Source organism: Centropristis striata, chromosome 16 (genome assembly GCF_030273125.1).
Source record: "Centropristis striata isolate RG_2023a ecotype Rhode Island chromosome 16, C.striata_1.0, whole genome shotgun sequence".
Taxonomy (NCBI): Eukaryota; Metazoa; Chordata; class Actinopteri; order Perciformes; family Serranidae; genus Centropristis; species Centropristis striata.
This window is the reverse complement of record NC_081532.1, coordinates 36,229,826-36,247,325: the sequence shown is the minus strand read 5'-3', so window position 1 is coordinate 36,247,325 and position 17,500 is coordinate 36,229,826. Positions and strand designations below refer to the sequence as shown.

The 17,500-nt window shown below is 39.6% G+C and overlaps 2 protein-coding genes across 4 annotated transcripts in view; one reads left to right on the top strand and one right to left on the bottom strand.

Moving 5' to 3' along the window:
• strn3 (striatin, calmodulin binding protein 3) overlaps positions 1 to 13,424 on the bottom strand; it is a 27,177-nt gene extending 13,753 nt beyond the window's left edge. Inside the window, exons 1-3 of the mRNA XM_059352695.1 lie at positions 12,699 to 13,424; positions 729 to 832; positions 228 to 301 (exon numbers count right to left, since the gene is read on the bottom strand). Of these exons, the coding sequence (XP_059208678.1) occupies positions 228 to 301; positions 729 to 832; positions 12,699 to 13,001 (481 nt within the window). The 5' untranslated portion in view covers positions 13,002 to 13,424. The remainder of the gene's footprint in view (positions 1 to 227; positions 302 to 728; positions 833 to 12,698) is intronic.
• Positions 13,425 to 14,497: 1,073 nt separating this feature from the next.
• On the top strand, positions 14,498 to 17,366 carry ap4s1 (adaptor related protein complex 4 subunit sigma 1). Of its 3 annotated transcripts, XM_059352707.1 has the most exons (7): positions 14,498 to 14,846; positions 15,514 to 15,559; positions 15,634 to 15,811; positions 15,943 to 16,029; positions 16,126 to 16,194; positions 16,490 to 16,501; positions 16,589 to 17,366. In XM_059352707.1, the coding sequence occupies exons 3-7, from the start codon at positions 15,674 to 15,676 to the stop codon at positions 16,715 to 16,717; spliced, it is 435 nt and encodes a 144-aa protein (XP_059208690.1). In that variant the 5' UTR covers positions 14,498 to 14,846; positions 15,514 to 15,559; positions 15,634 to 15,673; the 3' UTR covers positions 16,718 to 17,366. The 3 variants fall into 3 exon arrangements, with proteins under 3 accessions (XP_059208690.1, XP_059208689.1, XP_059208688.1); XM_059352706.1 differs by lacking the exons at positions 14,498 to 14,846; positions 15,514 to 15,559; positions 16,490 to 16,501; positions 16,589 to 17,366 and adding an exon at positions 15,567 to 15,601 and having other exon boundaries at positions 16,126 to 16,396; XM_059352705.1 differs by lacking the exons at positions 14,498 to 14,846; positions 15,514 to 15,559; positions 16,490 to 16,501; positions 16,589 to 17,366 and having other exon boundaries at positions 15,612 to 15,811; positions 16,126 to 16,396.
• Positions 17,367 to 17,500: the final 134 nt, after the last annotated feature.

Genomic DNA, 17,500 nt, shown 5'->3' with positions numbered 1-17,500 from the left:
CATATCATATATACATATATATATATATATATATGTATATAAATAACATATATCATATCATATCAGGGTTCATATTTTCTTCAGTGGAAAAAGGTTTGGTGCTAAGAAGAAGAAGATAAAAAGATGAAGAGGAAGATGTGAAGCTGAGAGATGAAGGAGGAGAGATGAAGATGAGAGATGAAGAGGAGAGATCAGAGAGTTTAAACCAACATGTTTCTTTTCTTCACCTGATTCAAAGCTTGGCATCTTCATCTCCCCCTGGTTCAACTCCGTCCCGTATTTTAACTTGTGGTATTTTGCTCTGAGGAGGAAACAAAGTTTTTTATCAGTTAGAGATCAACATGTAAACATCAGACTGTGTGGGCTGTTCTCTGCTTAATAAAGAGAAATATTTTAAATAATAATATAAAATATACACAACGATGCTTTGGGCGATTAACAAATGGTCTTAGCTATTTAATTTAATTTACTTACAATTTATTTATAGTGAAATAAAATACATAACAATAAATATTAAAGTAAGAAATAACAAAAAAAGAAATAAAAAAATAATAATAAATTAATACATAAAAATTTAATTCCTGTAATAAATTTAAAAAAAAGCCTGGCTACAGCTTTAAAATTGAAAAAAATATATTCTTCTTCTCTCCTTTATTTCATATATTATCAAACTAAAACAGCTAAAACATGAAACTGATTATATTTAATGGAGCGTCAGTGTTTCTTACCTTTCCTGTTTTAAAGCGTATTCTAACATTTTTATTCTTCTAACCAGGTCGTTCTTCAGGTTCTCCTGACCTTTCCTCTCGCCCTGCAGGAACGCTATCCTGGCCTGCACAGACACAAGGAGAGAGGCACGCACGTTACTTCATGATGTCATCAAACAGACTGAACGAGATCAGCAGAGGTCAAAGGTCAAATCATGACCCAGCTTAGTCTGGAGCCATTTTTATACTAAACATCAAGTTGTTACTCAGCTGAGGGAAAATTAATCAAAATAAAAAGAAATAGACGACAATAATTTACATGAAAAAATTCACACATTTCCGGGAAATAAAATGTACAAATTTACGAGAAAATAATTTGACAAATTTACAGGGAAAAAGTGACAGTGGAGGGTTTGCTTGGCGGAGGATAAATAAAACATAAATAAACTACAACCCCCAAAAATAAAATAGACTTTCAGGATCTGTTAACAAAAAATGCACTGAGATAAACCTGAAGTATTACAATTTTTTATTTAAATAAAAAAAAAAAATTGTGCTGCCTGTCAAACATTTGCAGCTTTACTTTGAACACAACACAAAAAAAAGCACAAAAAGTCACGCATGTAAACAACAATATATTGAGTCCAGAATAAAACTATTGTGTCCATTTTTATATGTGGAAAGATAAGTGGATATAGAAATGATTGCGACAGGTGATGAGCAGCTGTTAACTGTCTGTCTGTCTGTCTGTCTGTCTGTCTGTCTGTCTGTCTGTCTGTCTGTCTGTCTGTCTCTCAACAGCTGATGGACACGGCAACAATGAATAAACTGTCTTGCAGCCGACGGTGTCGCCCCCTGCTGGACGTCTAGAAGAATGCAGGCTGAAGGCAGACAGGGCCACACCTGTCTCACTGTGTACCACCTGTCTGTCTGTCTGTCTGTCTGTCTGTCTGTCTGTGAACAGCTGCTCTTGAAACCAAACCCTGCTGAAGGCCAAGGAGGCTGACAGCTATTTATACACACACACAAACACACAGCGCTCTGCCAGTGTGGCCATGGCAACAGGGGAATCAGAGGCAAACTCGGGGTCGCGACTTCCTCCGGTGACGGTCACCATGACGACGGGGAACCGGCGTTCCTCCCCGGGCCGAGAGACAGAAACAGACAACTAGATAACTGGGACGTCTGGAGGAGGATTACATCACAGACCACGCTCATTAAGCCGTGCTGTGATTGGTCAGCTCTGTGATTGACAGCCACAGCTCCATCACCCATCACACACATACCAGAGATGTGTGTGTGTGTGTGTGTGTGTGTGTGTGTGTGTAAACAACCGTCAGAAGCACGTTCAGGGTCTCAGCAGCAGTCGAGGAGGTTAATTAAAGACGATTCCTCCAATAAAAACACAGTATCACTGTCAGAGTGGTGATGTCACTGGGAGTCATTAATGGTTACGGGAAACGGACACACACACACACACACACACACACACACACACTTTAACCTGCCATAGTACTTTCAATAGTATGTTTTTGTCAAGAGGAAAAGAGAAAGACATCACCAACAATCCTCCCGTCTGTAAAAACAGACATCAGTTTGACCTTTCTGATGAAAGTTTTCGTTATAAAAAGTGACCAAAACGAAGCTTAAAATGTCTCAACGTGTCAGAAAACATCCTGAAAGTGCTCGTTGGGTTCAGAGGATTAATGTTTGCTGTGTCACTGCACTTTGAGCCAAAGCTCATCCCGACAGGAACATGTTTCAGATCGGTCGAGGTTAAATCTGTGACCTGGAGGGTTCATTTGTTCATTATAAAAGGTTTGGTGCAGCATAAAGTGAAAGTTTATAAGGATTTAGAATATTATATCAGACGTTCTCATGCTCAGTTATGTATCATGTTGTTGCAGCAAAAAACCGTTTGTTGCACAGATTTGGTGTTTAATTTGAGCATTTATGATCACTTCAGAATTAATAAAGTCATAACTCCTCCAGAGTCCCTTATTCAGACTCCAAAACCTTTAGAGCACCAGAGAAACATTCATCCCATCCACTTTTGACATTTAGTAGATTTGTGTATTTTGTGTGATTGATTGTCAGCACTTGTGTTGTGTTGCTGCTTATAGTGAATCTAGTGTGTCAGCCCTCCATCCTCTGAATGCTCCAGGTCTCTAGTTGGTGGTTGTAAAGTTTCATGAGGCTGTGATTATCCTAGAGGTCACAGCAGCTCATTTTATACACTGAGCTCAAGTTTCACTCACTAACATCATCAACATGAAGAACATTGAATCACTGAGTCCACAAGAGTCTCAGCTTTACACTCAGACCTGATTTATGCAGCTCACAGACTGTTTAGGACCCCAGGATGCACAAAGATTCACACACAAGAGGACACAATAACACATTTACTGCATTTCTCCTGGAACATTATTGTGGATGGGACCAATGGGTTAGAGGCCCCAGAATGGAGCCCTGTGGAACCCCACATGTCATTTTAGTTTGCTATCTTCATGAGAAAACCTGCATGTTTTCTACCCTAAACTACATTTGATTTGCATAAAGTGGGCATGTCTGTAAAGAGGAGACTTTTAGGAATACATTTTTATTGAGATATCTTGAGGTCAGAGGTCAAGAGTCTCAGCTTTACAGTCAGACCCGATTTATGCAGCTCTTGACTGTTGAGGGACCCCAGGATGCTCAGTGATCCAGGTCAGGTTTCTCTTCATAACTGATCCTAACTAGGAGCCTTTTCTACACTGTTTGTGTGAGACAATAATCAGCGAAAGATCAGCATTAATGATCTTGGATCTGTTCTCTGGTGTTACCTCTGTGAGACTGAGGTCACCCCCCCCCCCCCCCGACCGCTCGCTGCACCTGGTGGGCATGAATCAACTCCTCCGGGAGCTGGATGGAGGCGCAGTGAGGTCAGAGCGCCGCGATGAAGATGAAGAGTGGACTGAGCTCACTGGCCCAGATTTACCCGGATGACAGACCAGGATAAACAGGGGGGGGGGGGGGGGGCATTCCTCTGAACAACTGTCATTAACACACACACACACACACACACACACACGCACACACACACACACACACACTTCAAAATGTCAAGACAAAATACTCTGATACGTCTTTACAATCACCTCCATAATCCTCAAAATAAATATTTTTTAACAGCCGTCATGTTGCTTTAATCCTGTCTTTACTCTGTGACTGACAGGCAGTTTAACCTCAGCCTGTGTGTGTGTGTGTGTGTGTGTGTGTGTGAGAGTTATTTCAGGACGGTCTACTTTTAGCGTCCAGCGGGGACCGGGCTGTCAGAGCAGGCCCAGTAGGCCAGGATGTCTAATTCCAGCCCGCCGTGCTCTCCAGGTAAACACGGCGACCTTTGACCTCCTGGCTGCACGCTGGCCTGTGTGAAGTGTGTTGTTTCTGTGTACATTCATTTGAATGTTCATTCTAGAAAATAAAAGCAGTTAAGTCTCTTTTTCTTTTCACTTGAGTTAAAATCTAATGAAGGTAGGAAGATATTTATATCAGTAGTGTTCAATATAATATCAGTCCACTGTGACTAACCAGATTAATCAGGTTTCTGTATATTTTTATTGCTACATGGTAAACAAGGTACCAGAGGTGCAGCAGATTATCAGAAAACCAACCAAGAAAAACAAGACCCAGCATTGGTGATTTGCAGCTCTTAAGGCTGTCACATTGGCCAATTAGTTGAAAGAGTTGTGTTCTAAAATATAGCAGTGTCTGCTGTTGACTTTACTAACACAAAACTATTTTGTACAAACATTTTTGTTTCTAGGATTTATCAATCCTGTGATCACTAAACTAATATTTAGTTGTTTGACCAGTTTTTTTAATCTGTGTGATGGATCAACCAGCTTGTGGCTCCTTTCAGCTGTTATTCCAAGATTCTCTAACAACATTCATCAATTCATTTACATTTCTTGGTTTTGTTCAGAAACAGCATTTTTGATGTCACCCCACCAGTTCTCAACTGGATGTAGTCCACTCCAGAACATCATGTTGCTGGTTTGAACCAGATTCTGCTGGTTTATAGTGTGTTTGGCCTCATTGTCTTGGTGAAACACCCATTTAAAGGCCATGTCCTCTTCAGCAGAAGGCAACATGACCTCTTCAAGTATTCTGACAGATCAAACTGATCCCTGATCCCTGGTATGAGATCAACAGGCCCAGCACCATAGTAGAGGAACATCTCATGATGCTTCATGTCTTCACTGTGTTCTGAGGATGAATTCAGAGTTTGGAGTCGTCTCACTAACTGTCTGAGCCCTCGGACATAAAAAAAGAACAGTTTGACTCTCATCAGTCCACTAAATGTTCCTCCGATTCTCTTCAGGCCAGTTGATGTGTTCTTTGGCAGATTGTAACTCTTCTGCACATGCCTTTTTTTTAACATTTTTTTTTCACATAAAGTGAACTGTGTGTGTGTGTGTGTGTGTGTTTGTATCTGTAACTGTAATCACAAAGTGACCTGTGTGTGCATGTGTGTGTCTGGTCCTCTCTTTCTGTGAGAGATGGATGAAAGGATGAAAGGCTTTGGGGTCGACCAATCAGAGCAGAACAATCAAGAGTTAACTGCCGCTGTAGAATGTACCGGCACACTGACAGCAGCCAGAGGTGGACAGACTGGAATTTCTGGCCTCGAACAGAAAGCATTTTTGGCGAAACCATAATACCTATCATTGATCCGACTTCACTTTGAGCGTCCTGAGTTCTTCCTTAACAGCTACATATGTTTTTTGTGAAGACAAATGAAGAAATAGTTTTTTAAGAGCGATCTGACAAACTTAAATATGCTTTTCTACAGAAATCTCCCTGCGTTTTTAATATGGGAGCCAATGAGGCTGTTGGTGGTGTTGGTGGATCATCTGTGTGTCCTACGCCCAAACTATAACTCTGACAGCTTTACCAGAGGATTGTGAGTGAGAAGAGAAATTTTCCTACATTTCTATGTATAAATTATTTCTGTAGAGTGGAATTTGCGGCCTGGAGCGCAGTTTTCAAATTTATTTTTTGAAACAATATCCCAAAAGACAGTTCTGCCACATTTCTGTTCGCGCGCGTCACTTTTGTCATGTCCGCGCGCAAAGTTTAGACTTAGTTTAAAAAAAAAAAAAAAATATGTTACAGTCTGGTTTAGACATTTCTTCTCACAATGTGACTTGGCATGAATTTACACACCTATTTCAGTCAGTGTTGTTCCGGTTTAATTCATGCAACTTTTGTGAACCCTTTATTTGAAAGCTAAACATATAATTTAAGAAAAGTGTGCAAAAGTTTTTAGTAGTCCTTTATTCGTTCATTTTGTTCTAGCTGTTAAGACACAAAAACCCACATTAAATGCAGTCTAAACCAGGACCTTCTGCTGTGGTAAAATGGATACTTAGATCATTCTCCAGTTACTTTATCTCCAATTTATTTATTTATTACATATTTAGCTTTTTGTCTCCATATCGAGTTTTTGGTTTTCAGTTCCTATAAGCATATGACGCTTGCAGATCACGTTGACATCCTGTAGAAGAAAACGTGTCAAAGAGTCGATTTAACTGATGTAGTTTCTCAGTTTCATCATTGCTAGCTGCTGTAGTTGTTCCAGCTGTGTCCTGCAGCAAGGTGCATGTTAAACACAATCTGAAGAATGAAGATACAGCCCAAATATTATTATGTTTTCACTTGTCCACGTCCTTTTTTGGCTGTTCAGCTTCCTACTGTTGATATGCAACAGAAAAATTAATATCGGGCAGGGTTACCTCGCCAAGTTAGGCCAATTTACAGTAAATTAATTTTAGTTGAGTACTCCGAACCTAATCTACACTAACTGTGAACAGATAATACTGATAATATAACCACTCTTATTGTATCTAGTGATCTAATTGTTAATTTATTAACAACTACAAATAACACCATTTGTAGGATTGAATTACTTGTGCATTTCATCACTGTGCATTTTATTGCCATGCCATCATGGCTCTGTTAATGGCAGCAGTATTGTCCGTTATTGTGACCGTCACTTTATATTATATTTATATTTATATTCTTCATAAAGCTCCAACAGCATCGTTAGCTCGGCCGCCGAGGAAAACCCTGCGCTGTTTTTCACTTCTTTTTGTGACCGTCACTTGATATTCTACGTAGAGCTCCTTGGCGCTGATTTACCAGTTTTTGCGACGTCTTATTGGCTGCTTCCATACTCCGCTCACGCTCAGTGCCGGCTAGTTTAGCCGGGGTGAGTTAGCGTTGACTAGCCTCGGCTGAGCTGCGTTAGTGGAACGGCTTCAGCCTCCAGTGAAACTTGGTGTTAATTCTAACCAGGCTTTTACAATGCAGCCGCGGTTTGTTTAGCAACCTTGATGGAACACCTGGTGGCTCCGCCCCCCTGGTGGCTCCGCCCCCTTCCCTCAACAACAACAAACTGGTTAATCAGATCACAGCTTCACTGCTGCAGGAACACAGAACTCACATCACTCACATCCATTTAGATTAACAAAAAAGGATTCCCTGTAGAATCACAAACAAAAACAGTATTTCACGTCATAATACCGAGCCGCTTCCTGTGTTTTAATCTGAAGCCATTTTAAGACGTTTGAGTCCAGATATTCTGTCTCAGCTCAGAGGGAAGAAGCGTGAAGATTAGGCAAATTAGAGCGATGGCGGATTAAAGCGTGTGTGTGAGCTGCAGCGTCTTTCTGCAGGAGAACAGACAACATGATGCTGCTGGTTTTACTGCACAAACTACCAGGACACCATGTTAATTACAGGCTGATCGGGTTAATGGGGATAATGTTTATATGGTGATAGAGACACATTAATATTAATAATAATATGCTCCCTTCAACAAATTACTTCAATAGTGCCTCGGCACATTCTCACGGCAAGTTCACTTCTCATACATGTGGCGTGAGCGGGAAAAACAGCGTCCACAAAGTTTCTGTGTGTGCGCAGCGTTGATACATGAAGGTGATTATCAGTTATCGGTTATTGTGCATATCTTTGTGCTGTCCCAGAAATTATTGCAAATTATGTTTTATCTCCTTAACATTTCTTTCCTTAGCTAAACATTTTTGACTGCCGTCTCATTTTGTAGATGCATTTTTCTTAAATGTTTAATTGCATTAAATGTTAACCTTGACACAGACTGCATTTCCTGTGACTCCTTCACAATAAAGCCACCTTGTGCTTCTCCAATTTGAGACTTGAAACAGTTCTGATACAGTGTTAGGAGAATTTAAAGTTAAGTCGTTTGGCTGTGAAGGAAATTCAAATGCAGTAATGAACGGCGGACCCCGCCACTAGCAAAATAAACTACATAGAGAGTTAATTACTGATTGTTAATGGGGGGAACATCTATTACAGAAACCATGAAAGCTATTAAAAAACAGGGTTTGGTTTTAAATTTAAATCTCAGCTGTGTCCATCAATCCTCTCAGGAACCTTCACATGACGTCTGCTTTGATTAGCAAACACTTTGAAACATTAACTTGGACTGAACTGAACATGCCAGATTAGGAACGGGACAGAGACAGGTTTTTGGATGTTCGTTGGTTTTAGGCCTCTCAGCTCTTACACCAGTCACTCAAACATCATGCTGGCGTTGTTAAGTCAACAACACTTTAGAACAAACTGGATTTTTCAAGACTCAAATCTGTCAAAACAAATTTAAACTGAACTTTAAAAGAGCTCAGTGTTCTACCGTTCCTTCTGAAAGCAGAGAACGAGGCAGCTGGTCCTGCTGCGTATATCATATATATACTATATATATATATATATATATATATATAGTATATAAAATACTGAGAATAAAACAGTTCAGTGACTCCTGCTGTAAATGTTCACCAGCAGGAATGTCGACACCTTGGTCTCTTATCAGGAGCTGACCGAGTCACGCTGAAGGCATCCAGAGTCCCAACGCAACAAGTCAGAGCACAGCAAACAGTGTCACACACACACACACACACACACACACACACACACACACACACACACACACACACACACACACCACTTCAGCTGCCTGCTGCAGGGTGTGTTATGACAAAGACATGAACTGCCTCACATTTCACCACTTCATTTTTCTTGAACACACTTTCTCACACACACACACACACACACACACACACACACACACACACACACACACACACACACACACACACACACACACACACACACACACACACACACAGATCTACATTCTGAAAAACACCCAGAAAAAGTTCTGATGAAGCCGCTTCCATCTGTAAACTATCAACCAGAACTTTATCAAAGCTAAAGAAAACTCTAATGAACTATTAACCAACTGAACCCGTCATACTAAACAATCACACTCAGCAGGTTTCAGAAGCATCTGGGAGTCTGGAATATGATATATGTATATATATATATATATATATATATATATATATATATATATATATATATATATATATATATATATATATGACGACATATCTTCAAAACAATCAAACACCTAACGATACATTTGATCTGTATCATCTCTGCTGTGGTGTTGAAGAACAGTGTTACGGCATTCTTATGATGACGATGCTTTCTTTACCTTCTGATGTTTTTTGCTCTCAGACTCAACAACTAAAACACGAAGGCTTTGTTCTTAAAGAGTCTCTACTTCTGCTGTTCTGACTGTTTGGCTGCAAAATCATCGTCACAGGAGCAGAAGAAAAGAAAAAGTAAAGAGTGCCCATCAGCAGGCCGCAAGACAAAGTAAATCTCTCATTTCACACGTTGAACTGTTTGGATTGATATAAAATATAAGTACTGAAAATAACTGTAAGGGAAGCCATCAACGATTATTGATAGTAGGGCTGAAAGGAAAGAGTGACCGAGCAAGAGGTCGCTGGACAAAAATAAATCTCTCAATTCAAACTGCTCAGATAAATAATAATAATAAATAATAAACACTGTAACCTCCTATAAAGACACCATTCAGAGACGTTCTTTCTGTAAATCACTGAGTGATAAAGGAATGTTGGTGTTCATCGTCGGAGCAGAGAAACCGTTCAGATGAAGACACGTTTCAGCTCGCCACTGAACAAACCAAGCAGCTTCTCAAAACCAGAACTGGTCTGTGAGGAGCTTATGGATCCATGCAGGGCTGATATGCTAATAGAAAACCTTCAGCACAGACGCTGCAGCAGCCAGAAGTTACAGAAAAACTGGTTCCAGATTATTTTTCCCTGTAAACTCAGATGAGCTGCTGTAACCAGGTCTGAAAACAGCTGCAGCATGTTGATGACATCACTCGTCAACACGAACGCTGATTAATATACCACACAACACGACCTCTACAGCAATATTAAATAATAACTAGTGTCAGACTGTGGGGTCTTTTGCCAGTGTGTTCTCTACATTGACAGTTATATTTATAGTCATATTTATATTATATTGTTATTGTTACCTAATTTGATCATCTTTTTTCTTATATTATCCTATATTGTGGTTGTTTTTGTTACTTGGAGTATTCTGGAACTTCCTTCGGGATTAATAAAGTTCTACCTTATCTCTTAAAATAACATTAAAAAGTATCTAGGCGACACGGTGGTGTGGTGTTAGAGTCACGTTCTCATGTTCTCCCCGTGTCAGCGTGGGTTCTCTGGTTCTCCGGCTTCCTCCCACAGTCCAAAAATATGAACTTTTCCAGGTTTAATTGGTGACTCTAAACTGTCCGTAGGAGTGAATGAGGGGTGATTGTCTCTGTGTGATAGTCTGAGACCTGTACAGGTGAACCTGCCTCTCGCCCAGTCAGCTGGGATCAGCTCCAGGTAAGTGTTTCAGGATAATGAATGAATGAAATAAAGTACATTATTCTTACAAGATGTAGAAGGATCATGATGCAGCCCTACGGTCAAGCTAAGGACAGCTAAAGGTAAAAAAGAATCCCTTGTTTAAAAAAAAAAAAAAAGACATGGAAGATGGTAGAGAAGAAGAAAAATGTCAAACATTATGCTCCTAATAACTAACGGGGTGATTCTGGTGCAACTGATCGGGAAAAAACAAAAACAAAACTTGACAAATGGGATTCAGAACCTCTAAGTGACGTAATGCTGCCGATATTACCGTCCAGTCTCAGTCCACACTGATAGATAAATAAATAAAGTAATCTATCTATCTATCTATCTATCATCTATCTATCTATCATCTATCTATCTATCTATCTATCATCTATCTATCTATCTATCTATCATCTATCTATCTATCTATCTATCTATCTATCTATCATCTATCATCTATCTATCTATCTATCATCTATCTATCTATCTATCTATCTATCTATCTATCCATCTATCTATCTATCTATCTATCTATCTATCTATCATCTATCTATCTATCTATCTATCTATCTATCTATCTATCCATCTATCTATCTATCTATCATCTATCTATCAGTCCGACGACATGAAAGTAGCGTTGAATCAAACACTGAGCAGCTCGCACCCAGAAAACTGCTGTTTGTTTGTTTGTTTGTCACAGAACAACAGGAGAATGTAAACACTGAGGATGGATTAGACGAGATTGTTTTCTAGTTTTAGGAGTTGATTTCTGTTATCTAAAACCAAAATGTGATGTTTTCGTTTCAAGCCTTACTCTGATTTCAGTTTGAAATATCCAATAAATAACCATAAAAACAGTTAATCTGTGTGTTTCCTTAATTTCTTTAAAGTCCCAAAGAAATGCCCTCCTTCATTAGGCTGGGCAATATATCAAAATAAAAGATATATCAATATATTTTTTAAATGTGATATGAAATTAGACCATATCACACATCTGTGATCCTTGCTCCAGGCAAGCTGAGGCTTTTATTTAAGATATTTTTTATTTAAATGAACACTTTATGGAGCTTTGATTACAAAATAAAGGTACTCCTGTTGTTACACAGTATTTATGTTCTCTTAAATAAACTGTTTCAATAAAACTACTTGTGACATATCAAATTTGGCTTTGATTGAGCATTTGCCCTCACTTTGCAGTAAAAATATGATATATATCGTATATCGATATTCAGCCGAAGTATATGGGGATATGACTGTTGGTCCATATCGCCCAGCCGTACTGGTTGGGTGTGTTTATACTGTTTATATTGTTTATAATGGAGATAATGTTATGAACTATGAGGGCAGAAAACAAAACAATCGTTTATTAATTGTAATATGAGTATTTCTTCACTTCTGTAACCAGCTGACAGTGAACTCAGCAACTTTTAAGGTTATTGTGAGATCTTCAGACATGATAATTATTAAATCAACATTTAACTGAACATCTGACTTCGATTACACTGTTTATTAATCAAAGTGAAAGTTCAGCTACTGGTGACGCTGATGTGACGTCATGTGGTGCAGAAGAAAGATGATTTAAGACAGAAAGCTGAGAACAGCAGGTGAGAACAGCAGGTGAGAACAGCAGGTGAGACCAGCAGGTGAGAACAGCAGGTGAGAACAGCAGGTGAGACCAGCAGGTGAGAACAGCAGGTGAGGCCTTCAGTCACTGTAGTATTATCCACTGGTGCTCTGTGATGCTAACACTGCTAGCAGCCTCATTTAAACACTGCTAGCATCACAGCTACCTCCAGCTAGCATGACAAACCAAAACCCCCGCTGCCCCGCAGAGATCACCGGACTCTCTGCGGGACTCCCTCCTCCTCTCCTCCTCTCCTGCTTCATGTCCTCAGAGAAAAGATTCAGTGTTTCACCTCCGGAGCTAACAGACACAGCAGCCGTGAAGCTAACGGCTAACCCTAACCCCGCTGCTCCGTTAGCTTAGCCACCTAGCATGCTAGCCACCTAGCATGCTAGCCAGCTAGCCGGCTGGTTACCAACATTACCGTCACTTTGTGTTATTGTGACCTGAAAGAGTCGCAGGTGAAGCTTCACCTCCACCAGGTAGCCCCGGCAGCTCAGTGCTAAGCTACGTGCTAAGCTAGGTGCTAAGCTAAGTGCTAAGCTAGGTGCTAACCTGGAGCTCGGCCCTCTCCACCTCCCAGTGCGCCCGCTCCATCTCGAACCGGGCCCACTCGTGCTGGATGTAGTGCAGGATGCCGGGCATGGTGTAGTGCTGCTGGGGCCGCGGCGGCTCGTCGGGCTGCTGCGGCACCATGGCTCCCAGCGGCGGGTTGCTGCTGCTGCTGCCCGGCTGCTGCTGCTGCTGCTGCGGGGCTGAGAGCTGCCTGGGCGCCGCTCCTCCTGCTCCTCCTGCTCCTCCTGCTCCTCCTGCTCCTCCTGCTCCTCCTCCTCCTCCTCCTCCGGGCTGCTCATCCATGTTTTTTTTTTTTTTTTTATAAAAGTGTTAGTAAAGTCCCGGGCAGCAGCGGGCCGGAGGGAGCCGGTCCCCGCTGGGCTGGCTGGGCGGTGAGCTGCGGCCCCGGAGGGCTGCGGGCGGTCTGCGGGCTGCGGACGGAGACTGGCGGAGCTCTAACCGGCCGCCATTACTGCTCCTCTCTCCTCTCTCCTCTCTACGGAGCTACGGAGACCCGCCGCGCTGCATGCCGGGAAACAGCCATCCGGCTCACCGCCGGGAGGCGTTCAGGACACTGGGACAACGTAGGAAATCACAACACTCCAGTTGTTCTGGCGTTAACACGATTGAAAAGTATGTTGTTGGTTTTTAAATAAATAAATAAATGAATGAATAAATAAATACACTTTCAATGGACCATTAGTTATGGACGTTTCCATTATAAATAGTGTTAAATTCTGATATTTGTGTCAGAATCTCTTTATTCTCCATGTGTCATTTAAAATAAAGTGTTTGCACGAACCAGATCCTGTTAAAAACATTAAATTCTCCTCAGAGACACTGAAGACATGATTGACTTTTGGTATTTTGTGTCTTGTTTTGTTATTTTGTGTAATTTTTTGTAGTATTTTGTGTCTTTTTAAAATGTTGTGCCTTTGTTTGGTATTTTGTGTAATTTTTGGTAATTTTGTGTCTTTTTTTTGTCATTTGTTAGTATTTTGTGTCTTTTTTGTAATTGTGTCTTTTTGTGTCTTTTTTGGTAATTTTGTGTCTTTTTTGTATCATTTTTAGTCATTTTGTGTTTGTAACAACGTTCATGGCACTTTAAAATAATTTATCAAAGAATTTCCTTTTTTTTCTGGTTTCTGTCATTCTAACTGTGTTATTCTGCACAAAGACATGTTGGAGTTGTTCTGATTGTGCTGATTCCATAAAGCTGCAGGATTTATAGATTATATAGATTTAAAGTTTCAAAGTGTTCTGACAGTCGTTTCTGACACTCAAAGCTCCAAAAGTAAAATAATAATAATTGAAAAACCTCAACAGTAACGTCTCTTCACTCAAATGAATCCAGTTTGTTGTGAACAGTTTCAAAGCCATTCATTTTATTTTAGATAATAAAAAAAACCATTATATATAGAGTTTAGAAATGTTCAACTCTGGGGCCCCGGTGGTGGAATAAATAAATAAACCAGATTCACTCATTAAATATTTGACTTTACTTATTTGATAAAAACACTAACAGTTCACAGTCGAATGTCATGATTATATTTTTTGGAAACATAAAGATATCTAGTGTGTTTTCCTTTTTCCTTTAATACAATTCCATTTATAAGATTTGATGGATTCAATTAACACTTATTATTATTATTATTATTATTATTGTTGTCATTATTGTTTCTATTTATTTATTTTTTTGTTTGTCTTCTTATTGAACATTGTGATATTCAGGTAGTTAGCATGAAATTAAATAACATGATTAATTTGGAAATAACCAAACATGATAAAACAACAATAATTAATAAAAGAGCAGAACTGTTTGAAATATAATAATATGCTTTAACGAATTAATGGCTGAGTGCTAAAGTTCTGACTTACCATTTGGTCTGTGAACGCACCAGAGGAGGGGCTCTACCGAACATACGTCAGAATGCTAACAGCATTAGCTAACAGCTCAGCTAGCAGCTCGGCTAACAGCTAACTGATGCTGTTTCACATCGATTTACCTTTAATATAAACATTAAATATTTCAGCTGCGAGAGTCTGAGCGACATTGAAGAATAATAATAATAATAATAATAAGAAGAAGAAGAAGAACAACAACAACAGCAGCTGTGTGATGAGTTAGCTTCGAGCTAACAGCTGCCGGTGAGTTTAACACACATTCCCGGTGTTTACCGGCAGATGACGCCGGTTACCGGACACACAGAGCCCTGTGTTGTCTTATAATCAGTTTGTTAACTGTTTTTAACGTTTTTTTAACGGTTTATACGCGAGACGACGCGGTGCTGCCTTCAGGTGCTGCTCGGACACTCCGCTCACCTAATAACGGGAGGCCTTGAACGCAACTTTAGTCTAGAAAATATAAATATTCAAGTATTTCTCCACCAGCTGACAGTGAACTCAACCAGTTACATGTTTCCTGACTTTTTATTATTATTTTTTAATTTGTTGGTAAACTTTAAATGTTCTTGTGACATCCTGAAAGTTTATTACATTATCTTATTTATTTATTCTCGTTTTATATTTAAAAAGCGAACTTTAACCCTCTGGAGTCCATGAAAGCAGCTGCTCATGAATTCTTCATGACGTGAAGACATAAAAATGAAGCAACATTAAGTCTTCATCAGCTTCCTTCTAAAGTTCTGGCTTGAAGCTCCATGACAGATTATTTTTTATGATATTCGGCCAAATAAAACCTGAGATACTGTCAAATATATTTAGTATAAAAATATAGAACTAGATTTTATCCTCATTGTACCTGTTACATGTTATATTTGCAACCTGTGTTCATATTTGTTTTGTCCTCTGACAGTTTGGTGTCCCCGTAGTGTCCCCTGGTGTCCCTGAGGTGTCCCCTGGTGTCCCCGTAGTGTCCCCTGGTGTCCCCGTAGTGTCCCCTGGTGTCCCCGTAGTGTCCCCGTAGTGTCCCGAGGTGTCCCCGTAGTGTCCCGTGGTGGCGTCCGTCCCTCAGGATGATAAAGTTCGTGCTGATGGTGAACCGGCAGGGTCAGACCAGGCTGTCCAGGTATTTCTCACCTGTGGAGCTCAGCAGGAGAAACCAGCTGGAGGCCGACGTGACGCGCTGCTGCCTGAGCCGCAAGAGAGACCAGGTACCTGTCTGTCTCTCTGACTGTCCACCTGTCTGTCTCTCTACCTGTCCACCTGTCTGTCTCTCTAACTGTCTGTCTCTGTCCACCTGTCTGTCTCCTGTCTCTTATTAACTGGCTGTCTCTCTCTTCAGTGTTCCTTCGTGGAGTACAAAGACTTCAAGTTGGTGTATCGTCAGTACGCTGCTCTGTACATCGTGGTCGGAGTCACAGACAACGAGGTAATCATTATTATAATTATCATTATAATTATTATAATTATTATAATAATCCTTATTATGTGATGAGGTTATTACAGTAAATCTCTCTGTTTGTAGAACGAGCTGTCCGTCTACGAGCTGGTTCATAACTTTGTGGAGGTTTTGGATAAATACTTCAGCAGAGTGGTGAGTTCAGGGTCAGTCAGTAAATCATCACGTCACAGACACCTCAAACTTTTATTTATGGTCTTTTCTTTTCTATATTTTCTATTTCTATTCTTTTTTTTTAATGTCTATTTCTTTAATATTTTACATCTTTTAAATTATTCAAAAATGTTTTGGTATTTAATCTTTTTTTTTGTGTGAGTTTTTTCCCCCCATTTCTGAGTATTTTAATTTATTTTGGTATTTAATTCTATATTTTTATGCCTGTTTAGTATTCTTCAGCTGATTGTTTGTTTGTTTGTTTGTTTGTCCTCAGAGCGAGCTGGACGTATCCTTTAACCGACCAGAGGTCCAATCACAGAGCTGCTTCCTGTTTGTTGTTGTTGTTGTTTGTTTCTTTGACTCGTCTCATCAGATCATGTTTAATCTGGACCGGGTCCACATCATCCTGGACGAGATGATCCAGAACGGACACGTGGTGGAGACGAACCGCAGCCGCGTCCTGGCGCCGCTCGCCACCCTGGACAAGATGGCCGACGGCTGAGAGGATGATGTCATCAGGTGATGATGTCATCAGGTCAAAGGACTCGTGTTATTAACTGATGATTAAAGCTGCTCACTTTAATATTTAACTTCATTTCTCCTGTTGTCTGAATGTTTTTTTTTCTTTGAAATAATTTTAATATTTTTTGTATAAAATAAAGTCAAATTTAATAAAGAGAATTTTGTTTTTCAATTTATTGCTCAATATTTAATGAATCCCTCAGCTTATTGTCCCCATTTTCACAAATCAATAATTTTAGATTTTGGTTCCTTGAGACACATTTAAATAAGAAAAATGTGACTTTTAAAAATGTCCCAGACTGTAAAACAAACAAAAAAACTACAAAAAATACAGTAGAATCTTCTCGTTATGATCAGAACTGATGCTGGATCAAAGATTTAACTCAGTAAAAGTGGAAAATTATATTATTTTTTAATATTTTGTCTGTTTTAGGAAGGAAACATCTCTGTTCTCTGTAGATAAGATAAAAATGCATAAAATTCTGAAAAATAAGTTAATATATGGCTTGTTATGATCAGAACTGATGCTGATTAAAATATTTATATATTGTGTTTTTATAGAATAGGGGATTTTGTTTTTGTCCTCCAAGATAACAAGATGGAGTTTAATAATTTTGTGTGTAGAAAATAAAAATTCTTTAAAAAAAAAAAAGTGGCATTATGTAAAAAAAAAATAATAATTTTCTGGCTGTTTGAGGCGTAAAACAAAGTAAGACAACAGTAAATATATTAGATATAAATGCGTTGACAGACGACAGACTTG

Bases quoted from the DNA above. Each gene is read 5' to 3' on its own strand.
- ap4s1 (XM_059352706.1), top strand. From the start codon at position 15,674: ATGATAAAGTTCGTGCTGATGGTGAACCGGCAGGGTCAGACCAGGCTG. The intron at 15,812-15,942 runs GTACCTGTCTGT...CTCTCTCTTCAG, and splicing joins TGAGCCGCAAGAGAGACCAG to TGTTCCTTCGTGGAGTACAA. The intron at 16,030-16,125 runs GTAATCATTATT...CTCTGTTTGTAG, and splicing joins TCGGAGTCACAGACAACGAG to AACGAGCTGTCCGTCTACGA.